The sequence below is a fragment of the Crocodylus siamensis genome, chromosome 4 (genome assembly GCF_052110815.1).
Source record: "Crocodylus siamensis isolate JL-2025a chromosome 4, ASM5211081v1, whole genome shotgun sequence".
Lineage (NCBI taxonomy): Eukaryota > Metazoa > Chordata > Crocodylia > Crocodylidae > Crocodylus > Crocodylus siamensis.
In genome coordinates this window covers 79,571,321-79,592,440 of record NC_143398.1, presented here as the reverse complement: position 1 = coordinate 79,592,440, position 21,120 = coordinate 79,571,321, and the positions used below count along the sequence as shown (strand labels likewise).

Below are 21,120 nucleotides of genomic sequence, written 5' to 3'. Positions count from 1 at the left end.
AAATGGTTTGTTTCAGGAAACTTCTCAGACTTAATAGTGTTTAATTCCTAATATATCCTTTGCAATTACTTCTATTTATGAAAGAGGAACTTCCTAGCAGAGACTGGGACACTCCCAGGTATAAAAACTAGCTTATTAAGTCCTGAAAAGGACTGTTTTGGAGTAGCATAGTATTTAAATAGGATGCATCACAGAGAGGAAGATGTTAGCCAGAAATCAAGATAGAAAGATGCTGCTTTCTGATAAAAAAAAAAAAAGGCTATATAGTTGGGTTTCCTCATCTGCCTTTTTCTTTTGCCTACAAAGTTAGCAGTAGCTTACATTTTGGCAGGGGGGCTGGATTCGATGATTTTGCAAGGTCCCTTCCAGCCCCTAATGTCTATGAATCTATTAATTTGATGATTTCCTATCCCTGACCCAAAAGGCTTAAAAGCAGCAACATTTTAGGTGGTTCCTGTGCTGCCAAGCTGTAGTTGCCATGCCCATGACTTAGTTGTCACCAAATGCCTCTGAATCCTCTGACAAAATGGTGGCTTCATTGGTCGGATAAAAATTATTTGGCCCATGGGCCACAGGTTGCTGACCACTGTACAAGAGAGTAACATGGTATAAAGCAGTTGCTTTGCATCTGACATGTTGTATAAAAACAATTTACACCAAGCATTAGCCTCTTGAAAAGTACTGAAATGCCAAACCAACCAAAAAAACACCCTTTGAATGTATTTCACCTATACCGTGAATCAAGTATTTTTTATCCCAACACTGGATTATACTGTTATTCATTTCTGTTGATATGCTTGTAATTATAACAACATCAAATATGCTGCTGCTGTACAAGATGCAAAGTAAAGTCACCCAGATATGGAAGAACTTGGGTTACATGAAGACATTTTACTTGCATTGAGCTAACCCATATCTGACCTAATTAGTGTTAGGTTGATCTAAGTGCCAAACTGTACATTCATTTAGGGAGGTTAGATTGGGCCAGAAACATGGCCAGCCTACCTAACTTAGGTTACCTGAGGATTAAATTTGGCACAGGTTAGTTCAATCTATCAAATGTTTGTACACATCTGGCATTCAGCCCTGGGGCTGAGACAGCCCAGCTACTCACCCCAGCCCTGATGCTGAACTTTTCTTACCCCCGATGACTCTGACTGGGCTATACTTAGCCCTCTGTTCATCCCCCAATGGAGAATCCAGCCCACCCCACCATCCTACCAACTCCCCCAGACCTGCCAATCCCTCCTGTGAACTTGCTAGTACCTTGTCCTGCCATCTTACATCATGTTCCTGGCACAGTTCTGGCATCAACAAAGATCTATGAACATGTACACAAGCAGGGTCCCACAACCGTGGGCTTATGCCCTTAGTTGATAAACACAAGATGCATAGGGAATTTGGTTGTAGCCATGTTGGTCTAAGGACATAGGCAGACAGGTTCTTTGGGTAGATATGATATCTTTTATTAGACCTACTGAGTAGTTAGGAAAAAGTTCTCTGCAAGCTTTTGGGCACAATCACCCTTCTTTAGGCATAGGGAATCTCTGCTGTTCTGAGACTCTACTACTGTAAATTTTCCCTTACTCACCTTTGGCTTTTTTTCTCCTCTCTTTCCTGCTCTACCTTTTTTCTCTCAAATTTCCACCTATTTACTTTCTCACTGACATCCTGTCACACGTTTAGCTTCTTTCATTCCTTAGAGTCTCCGCCACTCCCCCCTCAATTCTGTTTCGGAGCACAGTATAAAACACAAATATGACAGCTATTCTAGAAAAATCTCTGCTGTCTTGCTAACTGAGAATAAATTAGTTAGGAAAGGAGAGGAAGTGCTGATATCTCTGAAGATGAGATCAAAAGGATTTCCTTTAAAAAAAATGGCATTCAGCATTTTTATCAGCTTTTTCTTTCTTTGTATTTTTTCTCTCTGTAGAATAAGCAGATATTTAATTAAGAAGTCTTACCAGAGGGATTTTCCTACAAACTAAGTAGAAGATTTCAGAGGAAAGCTAATTAACCTAAGGAAGAGCATTATATTAATTTGGCTATAATGCCTTTTTTAGAGCTAGTCTGTGACATATAAGTATACCTTATATTTACAGTGGAAAAGCTTGCAGCATAATGTATCCTTCTGCCCATAAAGGTAGAATGACTAGTTGGTAAAGGGATATAGCATTTCCTGACCTCAAAATTATCATGGGTATATTTTAATATGCCTGCTTCCGATGAATCTGCAAGTAGATCTACCTCTTGTGCAGATACTACAGCTTTACAATGCATAAGAGACAACTTTCAGATCTCAGGTTAAATAATTTGGAAATGTAGTACATTTGATACGTAAATCAGTGGAAAAGTGATGGTGTGGTTCGCTGTTTTTGAAAAATGACTGTGGGAGGCAAAGTAAAAAATAGCACAGTGAAACACTCTGGGCATGTCTACATATCTTGCTATGGCAATGTAACAATGCTCTACATCATCATACAGCATACTATGGTGACATAGCGATCACATGCGTCTACATGTGATCGCCAACTATGTCGCTGTAGCAGTGCACTCCCCAGGTGATGTGATGGCAATATGTACCTGTGTGCTGCACACACAACACAGTAACTGCCTGTACTGAGCTGTGATTTAGTACTTCTAAAAGTTAGTACTAAAGCATGGTGCCATAGCAACTTTGCCCTCCAGCGATATATAGATGCGCCCTCTGAAACTGAAGTGAGAGAAACAAGGATTCCCTGATTAGGTAAATTCAATACGAACTGTCCAAAATTCCTGTGCATATTAAATACCTATATAAAGATTACTTATAGCTACCACATGGCTCTGTCTATAAACACCAACTTCAGAAACCCATCATACTTAAATTAAGAAAAGGCACTGAACTACTGCAAACTGAGATTATTTTAAAAACACCATTATGACTGCTAAAACCAAACACTGTGTCCAGCCAAGAAAGTAGAGAGAGGTACCATATGGATTCCAAAGAAATATCACAACAATAAACTGATCTCATGGGATTGCAAGAGATTTTAAAAACAGAGAAACTTGGTTAATTATTAGAGTGCATGCCTTTAAAAAAAATAAAACTAGAAGAGAGGTCCAGTTATGTGCGAAAATCTACAGTCTCTCTCTTGTAACTGTATAATTAATGGATAATCACAATATTTTGTTGAGCAAAAAAAAAAACAACGACTGCTTTCTCCAAATGTAATTCTGCCAAAATGCTTAATTAAATTCAGGCAATCATTTGACCAGGTTTCACTCTTTTTCCAATTGTTTTTATTTAAAAAAAAAAATTAGATGAAAACTAAAATTAGTTGATACAGTACCTAAAAAAGAATGAGGGTAAATGATTAGTATTAAAACACTGTAGAGACCCTGAGAGAATTTGCATTTCTGAAAACTCCAAAGTATTGCTATATTGAACTCCAAACAAGGCTGAGCCTTTGAGAGTCTTACAGAAGTCATTTATGATATTTATTTAATATCACTGTAATATAAAAACTTTTCTTCAAATTGTGTTTTTTGCCATAAAGGAAGCTATGGGTCAGGAGCCAACTCCTACATTTTGTTTTGAATAAAGGACTACAAAGTACAGATGGGTGAACCTTCTAAGCTTCAGAGGTTAGATTTGGTTCACATAAGCCCCAGAAATGCTTGGATACTTACCCAAGCCTTTTGAAGTTTCTACTCCTACCCTCTCAACAACCTCAACAGTCCCCAGGCTTCTGGCACCTTCAATTCTCGCCTTTGAAGACTCTAGGATCCCCACATATTTTCCCTCCAAAGGTTCCCAGAATCCTTCTACCCTCCTCCCCCAGAATTTTATAAGACCCTTCAAGGTCCATGTTCCAGATTGTCATAAAATCACTACTCCTTTATCGATAAAGCCATGGAACTCAAAAACTGTAACAGTTTTGCTGCAATATGGCTGGCCTTTAGAATTTATGTATCCAAATAATAGGCATTCTGGAATTTCACTCCTTAAAAATAAGACACAATCACACACCAGCAAAGGATACTAGAAGTCCAACAGAGGGAAAGCCACAATTGCTGGGTTCTTTATCAAAAGAAAGAACGCTTGCAGTTACTAATTTAAAATGATCTAAACTTTTAAAATGTTCTGATCAGAACACAACTTTTGAAGGGTATTCAGTTTCTGGATGTGTGCTCTTCTTGTGACTTGCAAATCCCCACAAAAACGGTAGATTGAGAAAGCATTTTAAAATTAGAGAACTATTTCTGAAAAGTTGTCAAAAAGTTAGTAAGAAATGGAACAAGATGAACACTTATTTATTTATTAATTTATATGGAATACAGCAACTGAAACAGAACAAGCTATAAACAATCTATAAAGAACAGCACTGATGAATAAGTCTAGAGTGAGTGTTAGATTTGATATCCATTGCAAAGCATTGCTAGTAGCCTGGTGCAGATTTTCAATGCAACCATGAAAATGATAAATAGAACATTCCTCTGTGATATGTGCTATAGTTTGGATTTCATCACACTCACCACACTCACACTTGGGGTCTTTAATAAAATTCTATTTATGTAGTTTTTTGTAGACTCTTCGGGTGTAGACAAAAGTGCATCTGCCATCTGTAACTCAGAATGATTTTTGCAAAGTGTTCTTTAAAACATTACCCTGGATCAAACACAAGTTCATTGTTGTTTCTTGTTCCCATAGCATCAGCCATGGCTCCTTGCCAGTGCTCCCTGTTTTCAGAAGGGGGGGGCAGCAGATGGAGCTCATTCTTGGGGTGCCCCAGCTGGTACTGAAGGGTGGGGTGGATGAATTGGAGGCCCCTCACTTTGGGACAGGCTGGGAGCTCCACAGACAGAACTTACAAAAGATGCTACATTTTGTAACGACTTTATCTGATACCACATACAACAAGGGGTCAGATTTTCACCCAATTGGCCATTTTTGAAGCTGTTTGCAGCTGTGCTGTTATGTTTGGTAACAACTATAAACTGCTTTCTGTGGCCAGATCAGGCAAAAATGGTCATTTCTGCCTGCATCCTTTAAGTAGCCTGTTTACATTGAAGATCAGGAGCAGAAATAGGAGATAGAATAAACAGTCAAGGAACAGGAGTGTATCTGCGAGTATCTTAAGGAAATCTTTGTCTGCCTATATGCCCTTAAACCCACACAGCTACCACCTACACCCCTATAATACGGAAGATACCAATTTAAACATTGTTTTCTACCAAAAGTGTGTTCTTATTGTTTGATATCCTTTATTCATTTACCAGTTTAACTTCTTGAAACTTTGTACTTTTAGAGAAAGGTAAAGGCTTGACTGTGTGTACACAAACTTGCAGAGAGACAATAGGACCGATGGGTGGGTAATCAGGTCTGTTATCTCTCATCTCCATATACTGCTGTTAACAAGGATGTTATTAATGGAGACAACAAACTGTCCCTATGCCAGAAGAAGGGTGTTTGTGCCCAAAAGCTTGCAAAGAACAATTTTTCCAACTATTTAGGTGGTCAATAAAAGATATTACATCTACCCACATCTTGTCTGCCTATGATCTCTGGAGATACAAATCCACAGTTTGAAAACTAAAACTAAGCATCACGGAGATGTTTCATGGGATCTTCTAGACTGAGCACTGAGTCCCATTGGGTGGAGTGGTTTTCTTTAATCTTTACTAATCTACAGAGGAGCCTCGGGGAACCTCATAAGATTGGGCCCTTTATATAGTCCATAGCCTGTAGTGATCTATTTATAACACTTTTAAAAAGGTTACATGAATATACTGTCTCAAATAGTATATAATTAGAAGGTGTAATCCCTATCCCATTACCATACCTTTGAGCTTTAACGTATCTTAAATTAAAACTATCTTTATATAAGTTTATTTTTTTTAAAAACATCTTAACAAAAATATTAAAAAATACAATTAAAAGATTTTGAGTTAAATTTTTCAAAATCCAATTTTTATTTTTTTTAAATAAATTGTTGGTTTTTATCCACCATGCTATTACAGGTGCTCTGGGAGTCAGGGGAGGGGTGAGGATTGGGGATTGACAGGCGAGCTTGGACTAAGGCTTGTTTGATGAGCTTTGAAGCCTGGGGACACTGATACACAAGACACAGGAGGCTTCTGGAGCACGGTAAGTACCACGTTCCAGAAGACTCGATTTATCGAGTCTGTTCTGAGGCTCTGTAAATACGTTGTGTTGGAGCAGCCTCCCAGAACATTTGCAGGCACCCTGAGGTACTAAATTAATGTACATTAAATTGTACTAATTCACAGTAATGCATTTGCACACATTTTTAGTGACGCTTAATGCACAGCAGACTATTCTACTGAAAATTACTGTAATGTCATGGTTTTATATATGATACTGTAATGGCAGTAAAATAGTCTACTGCACATTAAAGCACACATGTAGATGCACCCAGTGCAACTGGGAAGGAGCAAATTAAAGAATCCGTACTCCAGAAAATCCATCTGTAGTACCAAAGGAAATAGGGGTGGGGAATTATTTGGGCCCATCAGCCACATAAGGAGTTGTGGTGAGGTGTCATAGGCTTCTCCTCCCACCCCAACACAAAAGCTCACCAAAACTCCCTAAGTGGCTCTGCTCTGGAATGGGGCCATAGGCAGGTAAGGCATAGGCAGGTGTCATCTGAGAGTGGGACTTGCAGGCAGGGCCAGCCAGGGTTGGGATCATGGGGTGGTGACAGCATGGGTCTGGGACCCAGGGCAGAGCTGTGATTCGCTGCTTCCACCACCTGCAATGGGTGCTGGTTCTGCAGGCAGGGGCATGAAGGGAGCAGATTGTGGCTCTGCCCTAGGCCCCGGCTACATGCTGCCCAGTGATGCTGCGGTCTCCCTGGACACTAGATGGGACCCATACAGGAAGGGTGCATGGCCAGGCAGATGGGATGAGGCTGTGGGCAGGCAGGGAGCTGCGTTCATGGCCAGGATCTTGGGGCAGTGACAGTGCAGGCCCAGACCCTAGAGCACAGCCACAATCTGCTCTCCACACACCCCTGCTCTATACCCCTGCCTTCAGAACCTGTGCCCATCTCAAGGCCATGTGGGCAATGGATCATGACTCTGCCCTGGCCCCAGCCCCATGCTGTCACCATCTCATAGTCCTGCCTTGTGATCCTGACCTCACTTACCCATCACACTCCTGACCCCTGCCTGCCCATAGCTCCATCCTATCCAGCTAGCAGCGTGCCCTGCCTGCATAGGATCTGCCCCCAGCAGTGGGTGCAGGGCGGATGGGCTGGGGTGCCTGGACAGCAGGGCTGGGTCTGGCAGTGACTGGAAGGAGCCATCACTGCATGGGCTGCTAAGAAGTGAGTACAGCTGCTGCACCACCCCATCCCCACTGCATGTCTTGGGTGGCAGGATTGGCTGCACTCCCCATGGCCTGGGCTGACCCCATGACCTGGCCTGGGCAGGACTGAGGGACCCACTTTAGGCTACACAAAATCCCTCAGCAGGCTGGATGCAGTCTGCTGGCCATATTTTGACCACACCCAAACTATCAGAACTATTGCCAATAACTGTTTAATTCACCAATCTTCCATGAAGTTTCCAAACCAAGCACCCTGTGGGTGACCCAGGAGGGTGCGCAGTGGGGGGCATTTTCCCATGGCTGGAACCTCCAGGGTTCCAGAAGAGCTCCTGCCCTGAGCACCTCTCTTCCACAAAAAATTCCTTGAATAGCTATACATTATATTTTCGTGCCAGAACAAAGGTACAAAAATAGAATCTGGGAACAAATATAATGGTTGTTCTTGGCCTAAGTGTGTATACGGGTTATTTACCTATAAGTGGAATTCCGAGTTCAATGAATATCCACATTTTCCAACACTGTAGCTTCACTTATCAGCCTCCTTTCTCATGATTTCATACAGAGGGAAAGAACTGAGGGCAGTTGGATCCATAAGCTTACACAGCTTTTCCATGGACATTCATGTTTGAGTAGGGATGTGCCTACTGTTAAAATTTCACCATAATGTAAAATAAGAAGAATGAGATGATTTTACTACATCTCATAAGATTAATACTAGGGCTGTGTGAAGCTTCGGTTGCTGATTCGATTTGGCAGAGATTTGGCCTGATTTAGCAGCTGAATCTCTGAATCCAAATCAAATCAGGAGACCCTTTAATCTCTCCAAATCAAATCGGAACCCTCCAAATCGATTCGGAGAGATTCCATGATTTGGACATAGCCACAGCTTTAAATGTTTTTTCTACATAGCTCAAGGTACCAGGCAACTTGTGAATGCTGAAATGCTGGGGCAGATGGAGCATCCCACAGAAGCACGGGGGGCTCTCCAGCATGCTCCATGCCGGAGTCAGAACTGGATTAGAAGCACTTCTGGTCCACTTCCAGGTTCACCGTGGAGAGCACAGGGGACACCCTCTCCGTGCCCTGGCAACTGGTGCCTCCTGGGTCTGGGGGGGGCACCTGGGGTCTGCCCATGGCCAATTGCAGAGCCAGAGGGCCATAGGGTGGTGCCCTGCGTGCTCAGCAGCAGACACGGAAGTGGACCATAAGTACTTCCGGTCCTCTTCCAAGTCTGCTGCTGAGTACACGGGGAGGACCCTGCGCTCCTGTGGGATGCTCCATCTGCCCCACCATCACAGCATTCACAAGCCATGCCTGGTACCTTGAGGTACACAGAAAAAGACATGTGAAGCTGTGTCTATGGCCAAATTGCTAATTCTCTGAATCAGCACTGAATCTTCAGATTTGGCCAAATCAAAATCGGGACAGTGATCCAAATCAATTGATTGAATCACTGTCTCCCAATTTGGGCTGAATGCAAATCAAATATGGCTCGTTTTGCACACCCCTAATTAGTAAGGCTGTGCAAAATGGCACTGTTCTGTTTTGACTTGAGTTTTGAGGTTTGGCTAGAACAGCATTTTGTTTCAAATTTCAAGTCGAAACAGCTGTTCCATTTTGCTTCATCAAAACAGCGAGGCTGTTTTGCAGCTGTTTTGACATTTCACCCATTGGCTATACTGGGGAAGTTCATAACAGCCTCTCTCATCTGGCAGGCAGGTCGGGTCCCAACCCCAGGAGGGCTGCCAGACTGTGCCAGTCCTCCTGGGGCTGAGGGCACCAATCTGCCTGCCAAATGAGGGAGGGAAGCTGGTGCTGCTGCCTGGGACTGGGCCAAGGGAACTGAGTCTGATTGCTCAATTCCCCTCCCCAGCACTAGATCAGGCTGGGAATGGGAATTCAGCCCAGCTGGTCTCAGTTCGTTTTCCCCCAGTGCATGGTCATGCTGGGGTTGGGAATCCAGCCCAGCTGGGCTGAGTTGCCTTCCCCAGCCTGATCGTACAGCTGGGGAGGGAAACTGAGCAATCCCTCTCATTTCCCTTCTCCAGCCCGATTGCAGCAGAGTTCTGGTTCTCCCATCTCCCACCACCTGGCTGCTGGCTGCTTCAAAACTTTGGAAGTTTTTAAACGTTTTGATTGGCTTTGTTTTGTTTTGAGGCTGTTTCAAAGCCCTTCTTTTCATTTTGATTTCTCTGTTTTGAGCTTGAAATGAGTCAAAACAGTGTCAAAATGAAACGGCTGGTGAAATTTCATGCAGCCCTACTAATTAGCACGTATTTGTGGACAGAGACCACAAGTTTCTGAGGCTCATAAAACATTCGTAAGTAGTAAACATTTTGACTTAGTCCATTTTGCCTTAGTGTGCATCAGATTAAAATTTGACCAGTATCTAGTGACCTGAGAAGCACTTCCCACTAGTGAGAACCTTACTGGACCAAGCAAAATAGGAACGTCTTGGGTGCGGGATTTTTTAAATATAGAGTACATACACCTACCACATTACTAGTACTGACCCAGAAGAGTTTCTAACTAGGAAAAGTATTCTTTCAGTCTTTGAGCAACTAGAAATATTTCAGGAGTAGATTTTCAGGAGGGCAACCCACCCTACTGTAGGCGTCTCTGAGGTGGTTAGATACACAGAATTTTGTGGCTGTAATAAACATTTAGATATATATAAGGAAATTGGGTTTGAACTTTGTAATCTGTAAGATTATAAAAATGTATCTAGCAAAAGAGAAACTTTATTATCAGGTATTCTTAGCTCCATCATTTCTTTCTAAAGTAGTCCAGACTAGAATCTACTTTTTCAAAACAGAAAACAAACATCTGTCCAGAAATGTCAAAGAAGGTAAAGACATAAATTCTGTATTGTATTTTACATCCAGTGGGCCAAATCCTCATCTATTGCATATTGGTATAGTTGCATAAAACTTAATGGATCCATGTTGAGTCCACCCTTTTGTCCCAAAGATCTTTCCCTAAATATGTATTCGCCCAAATAAAATAAAATTATTTAAAAATAAACAGCATAGTGTTTCTTATCATACATGCTGTATTACAGGGTTGTTGTGTCATTAACTGGGTATGCTTATCAGCCTTTATTCACTGAGGTGCAACATCAAGGATCTGGCTTAAATAACCAAGCTAAACACAGAATGCTAGAGTCACTCTAATAAATTCTCCAGAATGTCAAAATATCCAGATATAATATGTCTGCAGCATCTATTTTCAAGTTTAAAATGCATTCTTCCTGTCTGGGTTACCTAGTGATTACTGTAGGGTTCTGATATGTCAGGGGTGGCCAGAGTTACTCACCCTGGGAGCCACATCTGGTCCTCCACTGAAGGTCGAGCCAGAGAGCTCTGCCCACTTCTCCAGTTTAATGTTCAAGAGTCAGGCACTGGCTCCAAGATTGAGTTCCTGCCATACAGGCTTTCCCTGTGGGGAGTGCACCTCGTGGTAAGCAACGCAGCTGGAGCCCCCATCCCGGCAGCCCAGCACCTGAGCTGGCTGTCCCAGAGCAGAGAAGTGAGCAGGGCTTTGACTCTGGAGAGCTGCAAGTACCATGCCAGTGAGCCGCAGGCAGCTCACAAGCCACGGTTTGGCCACTGCTGCGATATCTGTTCCCCTACTACTTCTGCAAAGTTCATTTATATTAATTCTTTTGAATATTTCTGTATATCAAGAACAAAAAATGCTGTGCCTGGAATACTTATTTTTATACATTTTTCTAAGCTATTTTACATTAAACGGCTCATTTCAGTTGCCTGCCATCAATTATACAGAGGTCCCATTTAACCCTCATCTACATTCATCATAATCTTTACTCTTATAAATTTATCATAGCATTTCTAGGAACTTTACATACAAAATGAGGTAACGTGGGGCCTAGTTAATCTTTTCCAGCAGACAGCCTAGGGGCTTTACATATAGTTTGCTTCTAAAGAGTCAAGAACTTTAGGTCATACTGTTCTGCTTAGAAATGTTTTTTCCCCAAGAATTTGCACTTCTATATTAATATCAACTTCCATGCTCTCTGAGAGGAGGTGGTCAATGAAGCCAGTGTTATAAATGACTTCAGTATCAGTATTATTAGAGGAACCTAGGAGGAAAGTGAAGTACTAGTTTTCTCCACAGACAGACCCATATATATCTAATTGCTTGTAGCTTGGATCATGAAATCTTTTTAGTCTGGAACACAGGAACAACTTCTGACCTAAGCATAGGGTTGAATTTTCTTTATTACTAATTAATTTGTTGTTTTAAAATAATGTTTATATTTAGGATAACAGTAATTGAAGGGGAAGACCAACATTATAAAATAAAGCTTCCCAAATACAGTTTTTTTTCTCTTTGATAGCTAGTTTCTCTACAGAACTCATATTTAGTATCCAAACATCGTAATATTAAGAAATGCAATGCAACTAATACTTTTTTAAAAAAATGCTAAAGGAAACACTTACCTGAAAAGGAAATTACTACAATCTTCCAAATATATCTATATCACATGGTGCTGAAATTGTGGATTTGCCATACACTTCTTATTTCCCCAGCATTCTTAGAAATCCTCTCTGACAAGGTTTGTATTAATTAACAGGAAACAAGGTGGCAAATATTTGTCAATCACACTTATATAAAGTGGTTTTTGCCACTCATTTGCTCTTTTCCCTCCTGTTTCCTTTCTCTGACACATTTTCTCCTTTGAAAATGGAAAAGCAGCGAGGGAAGAAATAAATATAGGATATATAAGTAGCAGAATAGGCAGGTTCCAACTAGTATTGTATACTCATTTTATGCTGAACCATATATATTCTAGATGTGAAGACCACCTTTAAAAATTGTCAGGTTCCAAAATTTCTGGACTCCTCTATGTTTATTCTTGTTCTGTGTGTTGTTCTTAAAAGGGATAAAAGACACCAAAGATATTCCTATGACTATGATCGAGAATTGTCTTTTCATAAAAATGGACAGATTGCAAGATACTGTATTGGTCAGAAGTCTTGACAACCTTTGGTTGTGCCTTGTATTACGAGTCTCATAAAGCCAAACATGCTGTTGATAGGACTGTCTCTTATTCTTTCTTTTAAGTGTTTATTTATACTCTCAGACTCTTAAGTGTGATACACTGTGACAAATACTGATTGTTGCCAAAATTTGACTGGCCAACTGAAAAGCATTTTGGAGGGCCTAGCCTACCGGTGGGGACACATTTCTCACAAGAAAACCACTGTCTCTCTCCAATCTCTTTTTTCTAATCTTCAATGGGTATTTACAAAACACTTTTCACAGACAAGCTTATGAACTTCACTTCATCAACCTCCTGGATACAAAAAATCATGGACTAAATACAGACACTGGATTTATGAGATATTATAATCTGCCTGACATCTGAGTCCCCAGGTACCTCTCCACTACTTACCTGCTACATTCATCCCCCTTCCCCACCCCACCAGCCTGTCTCTCACCTACTGACTGAATTTACATTTTCATTGATTGGTTTTCTTGTATGCATACCAGCCTCCACTTTCTTTACTATTCATTCCATCCAGGAAGAGCACATAAGACTTGCAGATGCTTCCTCAGCCTGATGAAAGGTTTTTAAACCCAAAAGCTTGCTAAGAAAAATTTTTCCAACTATTTAGTTGGTCTAAATTAAAAAATACCAGATTTACCCAAAGAACCTTGTCTGATTAAAATGGAGGCTTCCTGACCCGTAATTTAAATCATGACTTAAATCTATTTGATTTAAATCAAACCTGCCCTGTGCAAAAGTGCCCTCATACTGGAGGCACTAAATTTAATGCACATTAGAAAAGGTGCATTAATGCATGTGTAGATGCGCCCGCTATTACTTTCTTCTTAAATTATTCTTGTACTAAAAATCCTGATCCCCTGAGTCATTTTCCTGAACAGAGAAGTTAGGTAGCTACTAAGCAACCTTACTGCCTGCACCTTTTGTTTGTGTGCATGTGTTTGGCATCCAGGTTTGTTAAAAATAAACAAATATGTTGTTTTTCCTTTAACAAGTTTATATCCACCAGTTTCATGTCTGCATAACTGCTAAACAAATTAATAATCGTTATACTAATGATAGCATGCTTATTGGATCACTGGAATCCCTGATGACAGCGGGGTCTGGGTTAGTTTGTCTTTTCATCAAAGTTGTGATTTTGTAATATTTTTGGAACTATGCTGCTGCACTTTATATTCCATACACTATAAACAGTAATATTAGAAATGTTATATTTTTTTCTAGTAAAAATAGTCACTTGTCTTACCCATTTTATGTTCCCAGACGCTAGAAATAGATGGAACTTCAGTTTGGGTGTGACATTAATAGTGGAGTAGCTACTAGAACATTTCAAAGAGCAGGAAACCATTAATCCATGACAAAGACATTTAAATGAATTCTATAAACCAAATGCTTCTTTTCCTCTGGTTATATAAAATACCCAACATATAATTTAATGTTCATCATATAATTCTTATGTCTTATGTTATTTGTTTTCTTTTTAACACCCATAGGACAGTTTTAAAATAACTGCATTTTGTACGAAGGTTTTATATTAACAATGATGCTTACTTCATCAAATGTAAAATCATCCACATTTACTTCTTCATAGTCATCCTCCACTTCAGCACTTTTAACAGCAGCAAGAGCACTGGCCAGTTTTTTCCTCAGAAGGAAACCCTTCCAAAATGCCTAAGCAAAAAATTTAAAGCATGTTATACAAGGCCATAGATCAAACCCAAATCCAGATTCTCTATGTTATCCCATTAGGAAGATAAAACATCTTAGACCTTGGTTTAATGGCTCAATGATCTGTTTTTTGAACTTTATGTGACATTTAAAACTACAAGACAAATTAAATGCCGGCATATGTCTACAGCTTAGAATACTCAAGAGGCTCTCCTCAAGCAAGCAGAATGGAATCCTGAAATTCCCTCAACTACAAACGTAGGTCAACTAATTAATTATTTCACAATTCCTTCAGGGCCTATTATAAACTGAGGAGGAAGACAATATTAAAAAAGAAGCTTGAATGTTAACTTACAATTACTGAGACCACAAAAATACACTTGCACCAAATTTCCACCAGTTACTAGTGATAAGTCCTGCAGCCATTTCATGCAATTAACTTAGGCCAGTCACCCTCATCTTCACACTTAGTTTGGTCCATTAAAAAAAAACAAAACAAAACAATTTTTGTAGTAGTGATAGTAGAAGTTTCTATGTTGAAAAGGAACATAAACCAGAAGTATAAGGACTTAAGTATTGGTAAAGGATGCAAGATATTAGGAACACATGTAAAGACCTATGGAGTATTTTAGGATAAGAGGCACTATTATACACAGTGATGTTATTTTTATTACTGTATTTATATATAGCATGGGTTTAAAGGAAAATTCCTGTTTTATGACAGATTTTGTTAGAACTGGGACAGCAACTTTCCTTGCTCACAGAGTTCTACAATGTATAAATTACTAAGGATATTGCTATTTCCTTCTCTCTGCCAATAAGTATATGCAAATAATAGCATTGTATTTTCTCTGCCTCATAATTTACAAATAGGCTGTCACAAACTGTAATGACTGATCATAAACATAATGAAAATGTCAAGAATGAAGAGCTGCTTTCCAATTGGGTACTCTGCTGGCCTTTAACCACTGTGAACAGAGAAAAAAAGCGGCACAGTGTCCATGCAAAGAGTAACAAAACCTCTAACATTTCAATGCAAACATTATTCTTTATATTTTTATGTTGTTCGTGTTATACAACAACAGTAATGGCATTGCCACCTGGCATACTATACTACAGTTTAGATTGGCTGGATTTAAATTAAATTAAGTTATTATCTCATCTCCTATACTCCTCCAGTAACAAGAAATGACAGGCTTCATACGAAAGTGACTTCTGCTCCAATTGTCACATCTCTAGAGTTTAGGGAGAAGAGAAATCCTTCTTTATCTCATTATTTGTCTGCTTCTCACATATTACACTCCCAGAAAACAAATCCTCCTGAACAGATTCCAGTATAAAATTACACATTGGGAAGGGACAAAACTTTCAAAAGTGACTGAAGTCCTTTGACGATCAATAAGATTTAGGTTCTAGAGTGCCTATGTGATTTTAAAAATGGCATTTATGCTCCAATGTCATTTTCATGCTTCTGACATTTTTACAAGAGATCTACAATATAGAACAACTTTCAGAATAGGTAATCTAAAGGTTAAAAATCCTGGAAGTGTCCCTTTAATTTAAAAACTAGAGCTTTTGTAACAGTCCATAGATGATACATAACAATGATTAGTTCAGATTGAAACAATAAAGTGAAATCAAGTCCTGACTAATACAAGGGAATAACATTTGACATAAGGCATACATTTTTTACTACATTATGGATTACACAGGACATTATGGAGAGGAAAAAAGACCCTTTCTGCTAGAATCATTAATTGCTTGTTTAAACAACTCTTCTCTACCCCCACCCCCCCAAAGGAAGAACATCATTTATAAATACAGGTAATCAGATTCTTCCTACTAAGCTAACTGAAGCCATATAAACAACACAATAGCAAACGAACCTGAATAAGAGTGGCAGCTCTATTCTTTTGTTCTGTTGTGCATGTGACTTGATCACAGTTTTTTTTGTGGAGGGAAGTGTTTCTCCTGGTTTGGTATTGCCGCCAAACAGATTGAATCACTGTTGCTGCTATATGTAGTCTAGTGTAGAAATGAATATCTCTGCGAATTACATAACCTCGCCAATATGACTGGATTATTGTAGCTGCCAAGCTGTCAACATAAAAAAAATAAAGCTTTATGCAAATGAAGAAATGGATGCTCTGTCATTAACTGTTATATGTACCCAGTAAAATTTGATGCACGGAAGCATATACAGGGTCTTCATAAAGTCCTTGTGCACTTGAATAACATAGGTTGTGCACAAGGACTTTATGAAGACCCTGTACATATATAATAGATGGCAAAACCTTGAGAAGTGCAAACCTAAATTAAAATTATTTTTAAACAGTGCAACTATTTCAGAAAAATAATACATTAGGAATGTTTTTAAATATATACATTAATTTGAAAATATTTGTGTGCAGGGTATCAAGGTAATTAGAAGGAAACATTCATACAGTTCAGATCTGTCCAGTGGTTGCTAATTTATAAATGTTTGGGCACCTCATGGAACAAAGCTACATTCTTCCTATAGAAAAAGAATGCTGAAGAAATCCAAGTCCAGTGGCACCTTTGTATGTTTTGACCACATTATTTTTGAATCCATCCCCCCAAAATAGCATTTATCATACAAATTAAAAGTGGTGGGGAGGGGAATGAGAAATAGTACAACTTTCCTTTCTATTTGTATACTTTATTTTATGATGTGCAGCTACTTCAGACTTATAACAGGTTCTAGCGGCAATCCAACATACATGTTTTTAAGTTAACTCAGTAAAAATGAAGGTATATTTTTTAAAATCTGATATTGGAAGAAGGAGGGCCAAAACCAACCCCTCCCCACCAAACAAAACATTTTCTCTCTAAACTATTAATCAATTCGGTTAAAAAAAACAACAACAAAATTGTAGGGAAAAAAGAGCATGTCTTGCTTCTCTCTAACAGTCTGTAAAGTATAAGTGATCATCATTATTAAAGAGGATATGGTTTCAATGGTTAGGTTCTTACATGTGAAGATTAAACTTAAGAAAAAAAATCAAAACCAATACTATTTTAAATGCAACATTTAGAAAAAAAAATCTACATTTTCAAAAGTATTTAGATTTCATAATGGGTCATTCTGTACCCTTGATTTCAATGGAATCAATTAAAATTCTACATTCTTTCTGAAAGCAAATAAATTCCACAATAAATAATCAAACTGCTACATCTTACATGTTTAAGAACATCTTAAAAAGAAGGATTCCTTTCTGAACACTATCCTACTAAGGGAAATGAAGAAACACACTTTTCAATGACTTTCAGAATGTTATGCTAGTGTTGGACTGATTGATATAGCCATGATGGTCCAGGAATTATGCCAGAGGCAAGGATTTCTTAGAGCGATATCTTTTATTGACCATGGGTAGATCTAGAATTTTGAAAAAGGGGATGCAGATGGTGAGGTGCATTATCACATATAAAACAACAACATATCTTTCTCCAGTTAAAAAATAAACTAGAGCAGGGGTTGGCAACCCCCAGCATATGCGCCAAAGTATGGCATACAAATGTATTTTGCTTAGCATGCACCTTGGGATGAACAATGGGGAAGGGGCTGGGTCTGTGCTGCCACAGCAAGGATCGGCCACTTGCAGCTCCCCCGCCATTCACCCAGGGATGCATGTGCACCCATTGCTGGCAATCAGCTGGGCTCCGCTCTGCAGGCCCCTATGCAGCTGCTTGCAGCCTCCCGGCATCTGCCACAGCCAGCCTGGGCAGGCCTCTACCACCTGCCATAGTGCCCGGGCTACTCACAGCAGGCGGCGAGGATGCTGCAAGCAGCTGCACCAGGGTCTGTAAAGCCCCAGCCCAGCATGTTGCCACCAGCAGGTGCACGCATACTTTGGGGCAGATGGCAGGGAAGGGGCTAGGGCTGTGTTGCCACAAGAAGGATCAGACCCCTTGCAGCTCCCCTGCCATCCATCTCTAGCATGCCAAGATCTTAAAAGTCAGTTCTGGGATGTCTTTGACACTCTGCCCAAAAACACTACCAAGCCCTGAACCAGAAGCTTAGGGGCCTAGGGCTGTATTATTCAGTTTCAGATTGAAGCAGAAACAAACATAACTTCACTGGAATGAATGAGAAACAATCTGCAGTGCTGTGAAATTACAATGTCATTGCCAGGAACAGCTAACAGAATTGGAGAACAAAAAATACCTTGATTGGTGGAACATCAAAACCACTGAAAAGAAGAAAGTATCATTAACACCATGAAATGAAGAGTTTAGAAGGGATTGGGTAGATTAAGAGTCAGAAGTCAACTGACTTCATTAGCACTACCTGACTAGAAATGCTGCTGCTACTGCCACAGTTGGTTTTAAACTCTGGGTGGCTCAGAAATCAAAAGGGGGTGCAAATTTACCAGTGTAGCAGCCCTGGATCCATGCTGCACAGTTGGGATAAAGTTAGGCAAGTTTTTCAATGTAAGACAGTCTTCATCAGTTGACCTGCATGTCTTGGATTCAAAAGCCTGTCTAACTCTATCTCAGCAGTTGGTCCAATAAAAAGGTATCACCCTAAGAAATCCCTGCCTCTTCAAAATCTTGAAAGTGGATAATCTGTTGCAACTGACCTCATGTATACTGCCTAACATAACAAAGGGTGATCTGAACAAAGGCATTTTGTGCTTGAAAGCTTCTCTAACATGTCTTCCAACTATACAATTAGTGCAATAAAAAATTTAGAAGTTTATCTTGGTTTACGACTGCTCATTTTTTATCACAGGTTATATAAAAATGGATCTGAGATGTATATCTTACTTTTCTCCATCATGCTCAGAACACTGAAGAATTCTTCCCTTTTTGCATGCCATAACTGGCTCTCTGAATATGTTTCTTTTAGTATGGGTAGTTATTTTATTGGGATCTTCACCTTCACTACTGGGACTGTGGCAAAATTCTGTACTCTTCTGTTCTATTCTGAGCTCTTCATTGCTTTCCTTTTGGTATAAAGATACTGAAGAGTTAATGGGCTGAATGTAGCCAGAAGTAATCCATCTTTCAGAAGGATCCAACGAGCCCTGCTTATTTTCCTTTGCACCAGTGATAAAGAGGTTATTTTGCTGCAGCCTGTTGGTAACTGTTTCCTTTAAATGATTTTGCAGTGCTTCTGGTTCATCTCTGTCAGTGATGTTGAAGCCTCCATATTCATGTGCATAGCGGTGTTCATTACTGACTTTCATGAGTTCCTCAAAATACCAACATTGGTTTTGTACAGCATCAAAGGAAAAGGCATTTCTGAAGAAAAATAAAAATGCAATTACATTTATTTTAGACTACACAAAGGATATTAAAAAAAAAAAAAAAAATCAACAGTGCCCTTATTTAGTTCACGCGTGCCATATATATTCCAAGTACAGAAGAATACAGGACACATTTTTGTGAACACTAAATAGTAAATGATTCCTGTCTCAGTTGCCAATTTGTCGTATATAATCATAATATTAAACTGTTTCTTTTCTCTTGTTTTATGTTTGCATTATTTCCAGTTGATAATAGCTTATTTGCTTTCCTATACTGATAGGTTGCCTTTTTTTCCTTTAGTCTTTGCATATAATGGTCAGCTACCTCTGTCTCAGGAGCTAGGAGACCTGTTGACAAAGAAGCCAGTTCTGCTGGGTGTATACTAGTATAGAGCTCCTCTCAGCAATGAGAATTCTGTGCTGGCTGTTTACACCCACATCATAAATAATGTTTGGGCCCTAAACTTCTATGTCCTAGTTAAAAAACAGCGCACTCACACTAAGATTTTAAAAAGAAAATGAACCTTTTGGTGCTTTAATATGAATGATCACACTAGGTTATTTTTAAAAGGAATGTGAGAGTTATGATAAATGGAATATTCAGTCAGATTTTATCTAAGCTTCTGCTTGGAATTGTGTGGTAAGATTTAATTCCTCATTGGGGAATGTATAAGTATCATTATTACAAGTCAACTGCAGTTTACAAATGTCCCTTATAAATACATGAAAGAATTTACTGTTTCTACTTCTTTTGTCAAATATCCATTTATGAGCCTTCCTGTCATTTTCACTGTGTTAAATAGTTAGTATTTATAAGGTTTTCAATTTTCCTTAGGGTCTATTACTGCTAGGCATCTGCGTATCTGTTTGCTGAAAACAAAGTATGGCAACTAAAGTGCGTGTTTTCTTTTTTGGCTACTTACTACCAAGTGTCAAAAGATTCTGTGACAGGAGGCATTTATTAAAGGAGAATTAAAGAATAATAATTCTTAAATGTGGTAACAACAATGAATTTGAAAGCAGAAATAGTACAGAAGATTTTAATCGGGTAGTAGTGGCATATGAAACATGAATTAGGGACCCAAGCGGTGATTACTTTTGGCAGCTTACATAGTTGAGGTCGTACCTACAGGGGCTCATAACTTAGTGAGATGTGAAACAGACAAGAAGCTTGCTCTTTTTTTATTTTTTTTTGGTCTGTTCTTAAGCAGCGTCACATTAAGTCAGCCAATTTGGAGAAAGTAATGCAGTATGTAGATATAATAGCTGTGCTGTTTAAGCTTATGTAGGTACATATTGTTTAGGGTTCCTTTTATGAACGGCACTTTTCAATGGTTCTTAAATCATCCATAAAATGCGTTGTGAGCCAAAATATAGCATACAAGGTTTTCAGCCAAGCAAATATTTTGTAAGCCCAATTTTACACAAGTTATTTCAACTTTCTCAATGATCAGTTATGAATGATTAGGGTTCTTTCCTCCCCCCAAAAAACCTTCAAAATTTCTAAAAATAAATACATAAACTGTGGAACAAACTTCAATAAGAGAACATTTTAGTTTTCTCAAGCATTTCTATTCTTTTAAATATGTATTTTTTTTTTATGGATATCATTTTCCACACACATCAGCAACTACTGTTTTCCATCCTTACTGAGTACTGCAGCAGCCATAATTGTTTCTAATTAGTAATTTTTTTTCTGAACTATAAATACAACTTTACATAAAATTAGTTTTGAAGTGATGTTGTGGCCATAATGGTTCAAGAAATATGCACAAAGCAAGTTATTTTTTTTATGGGAGATCTTTCCTTGGTCCAAC

The 21,120-nt window shown here is 39.2% G+C and overlaps 1 protein-coding gene across 1 annotated transcript in view; it reads right to left on the bottom strand.

Moving 5' to 3' along the window:
• LRRIQ1 (leucine rich repeats and IQ motif containing 1) overlaps positions 1-21,120 on the bottom strand; it is a 172,518-nt gene that overhangs the window by 99,342 nt on the left and 52,056 nt on the right. The window contains exons 16-18 of the mRNA XM_090042636.1: positions 18,822-19,298; positions 15,920-16,130; positions 13,917-14,036 (exon numbers count right to left, since the gene is read on the bottom strand). Coding sequence (XP_089898762.1) covers positions 13,917-14,036; positions 15,920-16,130; positions 18,822-19,298 — 808 coding nt within the window. The remainder of the gene's footprint in view (positions 1-13,916; positions 14,037-15,919; positions 16,131-18,821; positions 19,299-21,120) is intronic.